The sequence below is a fragment of the Podarcis filfolensis genome, assembly GCF_964270895.1.
Source record: "Podarcis filfolensis genome assembly, chromosome: 7".
NCBI classification, from domain to species: Eukaryota; Metazoa; Chordata; class Lepidosauria; order Squamata; family Lacertidae; genus Podarcis; species Podarcis filfolensis.
This window is the reverse complement of record NC_139603.1, coordinates 30,323,565-30,334,116: the sequence shown is the minus strand read 5'-3', so window position 1 is coordinate 30,334,116 and position 10,552 is coordinate 30,323,565. Positions and strand designations below refer to the sequence as shown.

The 10,552-nt window shown below is 38.7% G+C and overlaps 1 protein-coding gene across 8 annotated transcripts in view; it reads right to left on the bottom strand.

Annotated features, from left to right (window-relative positions):
- HIVEP1 (HIVEP zinc finger 1) overlaps positions 1 to 10,552 on the bottom strand; it is an 88,924-nt gene that overhangs the window by 10,052 nt on the left and 68,320 nt on the right. For all 8 annotated transcript variants that reach the window (XM_083623658.1, XM_083623657.1, XM_083623656.1 and 5 more), the window contains 3 exons: positions 5,263 to 5,393; positions 3,416 to 3,591; positions 1,051 to 1,152 (listed from right to left, as the gene is read on the bottom strand). In XM_083623658.1, coding sequence (XP_083479784.1) covers positions 1,051 to 1,152; positions 3,416 to 3,591; positions 5,263 to 5,393 — 409 coding nt within the window. The remainder of the gene's footprint in view (positions 1 to 1,050; positions 1,153 to 3,415; positions 3,592 to 5,262; positions 5,394 to 10,552) is intronic.

The window sequence follows — 10,552 nt, the reverse complement described above, 5'->3', positions numbered from 1 at the left end:
AAACAAAAATGTGATGCGACATGTATCCTCTTACATACTCTCTTCTTCTCCAGCATTCTGGGGATTGTGCCAGTTCTCCAATTAAAATTCAGTGCACAGTAAATCCTACAGAAATCATTGCAGATGAAGAGTGCCTGGTCTACATGAAGTGGAAGAGTAGACCATACAACTCAAGACTTGAGGTGGACAATGCAATTTTTGAATGCTCCCCTAAGAAAGAAAGAAAATCTACTACCTTGGAGATTGAGACTTATCCTTTCTGTGCTAGTTCTTTACTAGCAGGGAAGTTAAAAAAACAACAACAAACCCACAAAGGATAATTCAAAATCAGTATCCCCTCCCTCCTCTCCATCTCCTAAAAGCAAACAAATCTGCAGCCAGAAACAGCTAAGCCCATTCAATTCTGTTAACTGAGAATTCCACCACCTTATTTGGGGCTTGTGAATAAATAAGATAATTATCTGCAAATTTGGCTAATGTATTCCTCTAGACTTTTTACATGGATGTAATCAGACTACTGGCACTAAAAGGCTGAGGCCCAGTATAATGAGCCAATTGATACACATATTCCATAGTGCATAGTCCCTCTAATATGTTGTGGGGACACGATCCATTTGTATCTGCTCTAATAAGTGAACAGTAAGTGAAAGGCATAGGATCTGTTCAGATGTTAATTCTACTCCCTTCCTTTTGAATCTCTGTACATGGCGACATCATTAGGTGTAGAATATATTGGCTGAATTGAGAGAAAATGAACATGAGTTCTGTTGTGATTCAAATGAGATCTGGCTTCAGAGGAATCTCATACACATATATATGTAGGATCTCCTGGTACTGACACTACAGTATATGCGCATAGCGACTGAGAGGACAGTGGGACCCCAAATATCTTCTAGAACCTTATACAGGGAAAGTTAGTAGGTGAGTGGTAACTGATAGGGCCTGTTCTGTGAAAGCAATCTAATAAAAGGTTTGAACAGAGGAAGGAAAATATTTAGAAAAGAAAAGCAAATACATGAAAAATAAATTTAAAAAATTGAATTTTTTTACCGTATTCTTCTACATCCTGATCATCTATTGATCCTACTGAGACTCCCAGATCCATGCATTTTTTGCTATGTGCCTTGGACTTCATATGTTTTGTCAAGTTTCCTTAAGAAAAAACAAACAATGCATATTTTTACCAAAACCACATGACCGTAACATTCAGCATGTCACTCTCTGCAGCCAATGACACTTGGGCCATTATTTATCTATTCTTTTATTTAAAAGGTTAACACAAAGCTTTTACAAAGCTTCCAAAGCAGTCACTATAAACATAGTTTATACACACAAAATATATAATAGCATGTTAAAAATCATAAAATGCATTTGAAAACTTGGGAGAATAAAAAATGGCCTTGGGTTGTATCTAGCTAAGTTATTGTACGGGCAGAACAATTTCCACTCATGTGGTGGAAATTCCCTTCTCTCTCCTCCTCCTGGGTAGCCCTGCAACCCCCAAATCTGTTCTGGGTCCCCCCCCCAACCCTCTGGAGCAGATGGGGGAGAGTGCGAGGAGGGGAAGTTCCATTGTGTGAATGGAAGACCTGCTTGTGCAATGACTTTGTTGGTTTCAGCCCTTCGGCTTTTAAATAAAGTTAATTTAGATTCAGCTCGGCTTTGAAGATGGAACTAAGTGCAGTGGTAGACAACATGTCTTAACACTGAAGGACAACATGTCTTAACAGAGAAGGTTGCCTGGTCAAACTATTGTATTCATTCCTAAGAACGATGCATTAACTCTTCTTCTTTAAATGAGGATTTTCAAGATGTAATATAATTTAGGAAAACAAGTTCCAATTTGCATTAATAAATAGCTTCAACAGATGTTCTGCTATTTTCAACAAAAGACAACATTGTAAGAGTCCACAATGATCTAAGAGACAAATAGTGGTAAAATACTTGCTAGGCACATTCTCGTCTGACATGCTGCTGTTGAATGAACACATACTAAAATGGCAGAAGATGGATGTGGTAAGAACTGATGTAATGGTGTGTCTTGTTTCTCCCATGGATACAAATAGAAGCTCTAAAAGATTTAATATATTTGATATCTTGTTTGGTGACTTAACAATGAATGACAGTATTGTTCAGAAAGTCAGAAAATGACTTTTGCCCGATGGCTGCAACATCCATTTTGTTAAGTACATACATAAACATAGTAAGTTTGAGCTTGGCCAGAATTTAACCAGGAAGCTGGTAAAGGAAGGCAGCGAAGGCTACACACAAACCATTTTTGTTGCACTTCTTTTTTGGAATAGTTTCATTAGATTCTACTGAGAATGGCAGTGTAATAATTCTAAGAACAAATCTTACAGTGATATGGAATGTATATTAATCTACAATTGTATGAAATGTACAGTTTATATTATATTTATGTTACATATATGCCAATCTTTATTATTAATACTGACATGAGGAAAACATCATTATGTTGAAGCCCTGATATCTATTTCATCAAAATTAAATCATTTTAATTTATTTTTTAATATTTAGGCTTATAGTTGAGCATATGCACACAAGCATGCCATTAACACTAGTGCCTGCTAAATCTGCTCACAGGATAATCCATGAGTAGAGGTATAAACCTTTAATACTGAGTTCCTAGTATGCAGAAGAGTTGTACAATATTCATGACCTTTTATTTATAAACATCTTAGTAAGGTCAGTTCAATGAAAGCTAAGAAACAAGGTAAACAGTGGCTTTTCCAAGCCTGAAATAATGAGTATGTGACAAATCTAGAATCTGAACCTATTTGCATAAAAATGGTATCTCAAAATCAGTTCTGAAGGTATGTCTGCTTAGCAGCTGTACATGCTGCCAATTAAAACACAATGTGTCCTTGAAAAAGACAAACATTTTTTCTTCTGGAACACATCCTTGTCACAACAATTGGTCATGCAAACTTCACAGCCTTCATTGGCCTCTGGGTACATGGGCAAGGCATCAGTCAGGAAGGAAAAGGGAAGTCAGTCAAATTCACACCAGTATGAAACTCAAAGGCGGAAAATGTTAAAAGGCCTTCCTGCGGGATGTACTGTATGCATCTACTACCTTCCCTGCAAAAGGGCTTTTGACTGCTCATTCCCCACCCCGTCCTACCTCCCACCTTGCCCAATCTGATCTAATGAAGAGTTCTGGAGAACTTGAAAGCTTGCATTTGAAAGTGTTACATTTTATCTGGCCTAAAAAGGATATTGCCCTTACTCTAGGTTTTGGAATATTTCTTATAAGCCAACCCAGCTCTCCTTTTATTTTTGCAATTTGTTTAAGTTCCCACAGCTTTATTTCATACTTCCAACACACTTATTGGAAAAGCAATTGTCAGCAGGTTGAAAAAGAAAATCTGTGAGTCATGACAAGCTCACTTACCTTTAGTTTTGAAGGAAAAATTGCAATAGTTGCAGTGATAGGGACGGACGTCTGTGTGCGTGCGAATATGTTTCTTCAACATACTGGGCTTTTTACAGCGTATTCCACATTCTTCACATATATATTTTCCTCTTCCTCTCCCACGAACATAGACATATTCTTCATTTGACTTGTATCTAATTTAATCAAAACATACCAAACTATTGCAAACGACAGTGCATTACAGGTCAGGACACCTAATTCCCGGACACAGGAACTACCCACCCACAGCACTTCTGTCTTAACAGGATTCAGCCCTTCACAGCCTACAGACCAGGAGTCAGCAAACTTTTTCAGTAGGGGGCTGGTCCACTGTCCCTCAGACCTTGCGGGGGGCCGGACTATATTTTTTTGGGGGGGGGATGAACGAATTCCTATGCTCCACAAATAACCCAGAGGTGCATTTTAAAAAAAAGGACACATTCTATTCATGTAAAAACACGCTGATTCCCGGACAATCCGTGGGCCGGATTTAGAAGGCGATTGGGCTGGATCCAGTGTCCAGCTGGATCCTTAAGTTTGCCTACCCATGCTACACACAGTCCAACACCTTAACAGCCCTTCTGATTCCAATAGAATGGAAAGAGAGAGCCACATATCATCAATGTTTTGATGGTGCCATCCTCCAAATCCCTGGATGGCAGCTCCCAGAGGTTTTATATAGATGTTAACTAGCATAGGTAGCTGAATGGACCCACATGAGCAACAATATCCTAGTACTAGTTTCTGGTAGAGATCCTGGTAAGAGCAGAAACCACAGTTATAGTTTGCAGGTCCTGTTTTCTAATCACAATGCGTTCCCAGGAAATTGTTCATTAGGTGAGCATTCACATTAGGTGAGCTGACAATCTCCATTATTTCCAATGGAAACATTTCTAATCCATGATCTCTCTCCCCTCCCCCACCATGGTTTCATCCTAAAATGGCTGCAGCCAACCAGCAAAAAAGAGGGGGAAACTTATTTGTCCGATCTCTCCTACTCCCTGATGTGTCTGTTCTCTCTCCCACATCCTTCTCTCCATGGTTTCTGCTTGAAAATAGTTGCCATTGACCAGTGAAGCACAAACAGGTAAGGAAAGGGGCAAACTCTGGTTGTTTGGATATCTGAATCAGCCATGCATGTAGCGATGTTTGGGCACAATTCTTTATGTTCAGTTAATGGAATGTACAGATATTGAGTGTTCTGATGGCGGGAGCTGCATGTTCCTCCAACCACCACCTCTAAGTCGGTGCAGAAGAACACCATTGTCAATACCATCAAAAGCCACTGAGAGGTCAAGGAGAACCAACAGGACGACACGCCCTCTGTCTCTGTCTCGAATGAGCTTATAAATCAGGGCAACCAAGGCTCAGACTACAGGTGGCAACTTACTGTTTTGTTCTAAATCACCTATGGTCTACAACGCAAGTAGTCATGATCTGGTTTCATCTGGTAAATATTTGTAGGATATTTGTTCAGAACTAAGGCTCTTGGTGTTTTGGTTTCCATTTGGGATATTTGACTCCAAGCTCACTAAAAATTCAGTTTGAAGAATTAAGTGTTAAAACACCAGGAGAGAAAATTAGCTATGTGGATGGGAGATTTGACATCACAAGTGCTGAACCAAGGCCAGGGATGGGAGGCAGGGGATACTGTGGAGCAAGTAATTTTGAACATACCAAACCATTTTGGTTGTTTGTATGACTAGAATCTGGATCACAATCTAATCAGGTTCACAATAACACCTTTTTCTACTGAGCTACCAGGAGATAATGACTTCCATACAAAATAATAAAATATCGCATTACTTTTAGGGGGGAATACTTACCCTCCATCAAATATTTTCACTCTTCTTGGCTCACTTTTGGCTAAGGAATTATCATTATCTTGATCAGTGCTTATTTCAGAGTTTTCTTTATTGCTGAATTCCCTTGCTGCCTTTTGTTTAACTAATGCCCGCTGAAAAAAATGTAAATTGTTACGTTTCTTATTATAAGCAGATTAAGGAATCTACCGAACTAGTATTGCTAGTGAGTATCTGGCAAAATAGGAGTTGAAGATTACCATTTTCAGGCACAGTTGTTTATGTGTTGACAATACAACTAAGTTTTATTTTTGTGACAATTGCTACACCCAATTCAATATGCTCATTAGAGGGAGAACAGGAAGAGAAAGTAATTACAAAAATGTTTATATGGTTATATACTTGAAAGAACATGTGTTTATGTTTTTGCCCAGAAGTAGCCGTCTGTACATGATTTAGGAGATACGGGGGGGGGGGGGGGAGAGGAAGAGATTCCCAATGCAGTTTTTCAAGCTTTTATCTACTGCCAGAGAAAATTAGCATACCAGTTGTATAAGAAAGTAAAATATGTTTAATATACTGCATTTAGGCTATACAAATAAAATAAAAAAACCAGATTGTTCTGCAGCTTTCAGTCTGTTTTACAGTTCTAAAGTTTTCAGTCTAGCATCTATCTTGGAACCCCTCCCAAGGACACACCCCCTGAACATGCTCAGTTCCAACCCTCCTCAAGAAACACATTTGAATTGGGGCTACTAGGTAGCAACCACATAAAGGTATCTTACACTCCTTCCCCTTTTGTTTATACTGCCAACATATACCGTAATCTATATATTGGCAGTAAGAATACAGAAGGCAGTGGGAAAACCAGAACAAAAAAAATAATAATTTCCTAAATACGAGACATTGGTCTAAACCCACAAATTCCCTTGTTTTTATAAATGCAACCTCTCCCTGGGCTTGGGGATTCTGTCTGAATGGCATAGTGTAACTGGGAGTGTTTCTGGCTCATCCAGATGTTCTATCTCCGAGTGTGTCTCAGAGACACACCTGAAACAGTTGTATGATCTGATGCAGGGGCTGTGGACTGGCATAATCAATATGAAGTCTTGCCCAAGGTCATTATTATCATTCCCTTGGGTGTGAGGGTGCTTTTGAAGGAGCATGACGGATAGATTGACAAGCACCACACCACTGTAGTCCTGTCTCAATCTGCTAGTCTATTTCTGGCCACCACACATAGACTACATGCTACTCTCTTCAAACAATGCGAGGATGGACTTCATACAACAAATTCAGCACAGCAGAAATTGCATAGTACTGGTAGTTCAACTACCTGAGAGCCCAATAATATTCATTCATCTTGGATAGCCAATGACTCCCTACGCTGATAGTTAGGGTGTTAATATGTGCTCCCCCCACCCCAGGCAATGCAATCCATTAATTATCTTCACCCTCTAAATAACAGAGAATCTTGGTCAGTCACCCGTTTAATCTTTGCGGAATCGATCAGGCATGTGGATAGCAGTTCAATAAGAAAAACAGTTTCAGGAGGCTGAGGTACTGGCTTTGATCTATCTGGCAGTGGAAATCTACTAAGGGGATCAGCATTACCCAGGGCTTGACCTGGCTTTTATTCAAATTTGTAGTCCTATGCAGACAACGTCAAGCCCATCTCGGGATTCTAGCAGACAGCACTGGCTTGTTCTCTCCCTGCAGACCCTGAAGAGGTTTATGATCAGATTGTATGACAAAACACCTGCGAACTAGATACGAATGGGATTTCTTTTCAGCAGAAAACACTGCTAACTCTTTACATTCTAGTTGTGAATAGTTTTCTCCCCCTGCTAAGGCCAGTGACCTTGATGCAAACTAATGGAGTGTTTTGATCCAGTGGGCATTTGGTGGGCTAAAAGTGTTTCTTGAGAAGAATTGGAACCTGTTTAAGTCCTCCATGCTCCTTATTCCTTTTAATGCCCATAAATTACCTCCTTTGTCTTGTGATGCTTTGCCATATGAAGTTCTTGATGGTTATTATAATGGATAAGGATCTTGGATGACTTAAATAGGTTCCATCTTTGCCTTGTGGCCACTAGGTGGCAACCACATAGCATTCTCCTTGATTGACGCCTCCCCCCCCCCATCATTTCTCTTTGTACTGGACAAACGCTACACTGACAAGCATTTATCAATTGAAAACTAATCCTTATAATCCCACCATGAATGTAAAATGGCCAATTATTTGTCATTCAACAAATCTGTTGAAATTAATAGACAAGTAACTTAAATCCATTTATTTCAATAGGTCTAGTCTGAATATCAGTAACACTGGCTATCTCCCCATGGACTTGCTCTGCAGCATCACAAAACTGTTTATGAGACATCTAGTGACAATGTAGACAAGAAACCCTGGTTTGTTGGATTCAGCAGAATAGGTCATCATGGATTTCCATCTTCTGAACAGATAACAGAAAGATCACAGGAAGCATAAACCTCAAGTCAATGTAGAACACAAACTTTTGATGCCTTGCAGTGAATTAGACATTAAGTGCTAACCATACTGTACATGTTGTATGTTTCAATGGTATGACTTATACTGATGGGGATAGCTGTGAACATCAACTAGGAACATGCTCTTTTTGCTGCTGCGTAGCTGATGTCACATATGACATCAGGTTTGGAGGAAATGGTCTTGTGCATTAAATTAGGATCCCCATGGGCCTGAGGTTCTCCACTGTTGGACTATACCAACTAATAGAGGAAATTTCATGCAACAATACATAAACTTTAACAACACTACTGAGACTTACACATGGTTTCAGAAAATGAAACATCACAAAAAATGAACTGTTTATGTAAAGCACCAGTAATGTTCATTTTTACACCACCTTGTTAAGATTCAAGTAATCAGGGCAAATATTTTTAGGGGTTACATGACCAGGCTGCAAGTGTGTTACGCTGACTTTTTTGGTCAACTATTCCACATCTCAAATAAATTTGTCTTGAGCATCAACAGCTGATAACTTTTCAGGCCAATACAGAGGTGGTTATATTCCTTCCTCATCTCTTAAATACTGTGAATGGGACAAAAATTAACTGAACAAATGAAGCCAGGTTTTTTTTGCTTAACAAGGATTGAAGCAGGTTAAGGACCTTGGTTAAGTGAGGAACTTAATTAATCTTCACTTCAGCTAACATTGGCTCCAACATATCCAAAACTGCATGAGAAAAGGCTACTTCATTCAGGAGATGATATGTGTGAGCCACTCCTGATCTCTTACTCAAAGATTATGTCTGAACAAGCTCTGTATACAAAATTAAGATTTTGCCCACCCCAAAATTCTCTTCTGCATTCATGGTCCATAGCTATACTTTATAACTGGTTACAATGCTAAAAATTTCCCTGTTTGCATTCTGAAAAACCCTTAAATAGTTGCAATGACAACAGATGCACAGTCTTTAAATGTGCATAGTCAGAAGTAAGATCTGGAAAGCTTTGCTGCTGTTCATACGCATCAGACTACCACCCTTTTTTTTCTGAGGTATGGGAAATTTATGTTGGATGTGTACTTTAGAATCTTAAAGACATCTGCTTTTAGTTAGACAAGTTTCTACCCTTTAGGGATGTTGAAAATATCTTACAAATATGAAGCATTGAAAATGGAAGACAAAAGAATCTTAAAATTATTTTTTCGCATCTCTTTATTTCGAAGCTCACATGTTAATATTAACTGATAGCTTCTAGTTTCAGCTGCTTGATATTAGCAGTACCAGTGAAACTTTGTCATCCCAACTATCTGGAAAACATCGCTAGTGAGAAATTTGGCATGTTCCACCCAAACTTGTAAAAAATATGTTTATCTGATAGTGAAATACAACAAAGGCCCACATTCAAAGATACAGCATATGGCTCTGGCAGAAAAACTGCAGGTAGTTTCTGAAAGAAGGTTTTTCTCCATTTAGAGAAACTTCAAAACAGCATTTTTTATAGATTTATTTGAAGGAGAGCTTAAATTCTCTTCTTCCATTTTCAGACTTGCACTAGAAATGAACTAATGACACCCATTATCAATAACTGTGTTTTACTGCTAAGATTCACCGGCTCTTGTACTCTGGTGAACATCTAGAGCTTTGTGTATGCAGGGCCTGCCCTATTCTTTTCGAAAGTCAAGAAATGCTCCAAGTGTACAATGTGAATTTCCTATTGCATTTGTAGAGCATTTCTATCTAGACTTCTGGACCTTGTGTGAGGTCTGGTCATTCCTTCAAAATCCCTAAATGGCACATCCTACTACAAGGAAATACATAGTTTTAGATGCTACTCCTCATGTTGTAAGAACTGCAGGTGAAGTATTAGACTGGGTCAGAAAATAATAAACATAAGCGCAGAAGAGAGGCTTATTCAATGGAAGTTCCACAAGTGACAGATTACATGATGTAAATACAGTTATTGGAATATTAGCTATTGGGATGAAGTAAATATAAAAGGATGGATGGGGATCATTGGATGCAGGAATTCCTTCTGTGAGTGCAAGTGAATGAATGCAGAAAGGGATTTCACTGTCCCACTAGCTTTCAAAACCTAAAAATCCAACTTTGGGGTTTTTTTAGGATCAGGCAGGGATTTCCATTCATCTATTCTACCAGCTTCAAAATTAATGCCCACATTTCTCTCTAAAATAAATTCTATTCAATAATACTCCCCCCAAAATCTTCTCTCTTTATACAATTTTTCTTCAAGCCAACGCAGTACTGTACTATAATAAGATGTAACCTTCATTAAGCCCCAATAATAAAATATTTTAAAGAAAAGCAGCCCATGCATGCTTTTTGTTGCACAGACTCAAAGCAGAAAGTCAATCTTGTTTTAGCTATATGCACAAAACGCCTATTGCATTTTAGTGCAACTAAAACTTTCCTCTTCTCTGAGGTTCATGTAGCTAAACCTCTTGACCCCAATGAAGTGTTCATACAGAAAACTCCTCTGCAGTTCTGACATGACAGAACACTGCTATTCCTAAAGGATCTCAGTTATGTGTCACTGTGTGTAGGCCTTGCCCTGTGGGGAAATGAGCTGTGAATGAGACACCTTAACATTCCATTCCATGAAATTCAATAGAGGAATTTTAAAGAATAATATTAGCTCTTTTGGGAATTTCAAGTGTCCAAACAATATCCAAAAGCTCTTTGCAGAAGCACCTGGCTTTCTGCACAATTTTTAAAATTAGGATATGGCTTTCATGAGATGTGATAAACCTCTAAAATTTTAGCTAGGTAAAGATAGCTCAACATTTATATAGTGATGCAATAAAGC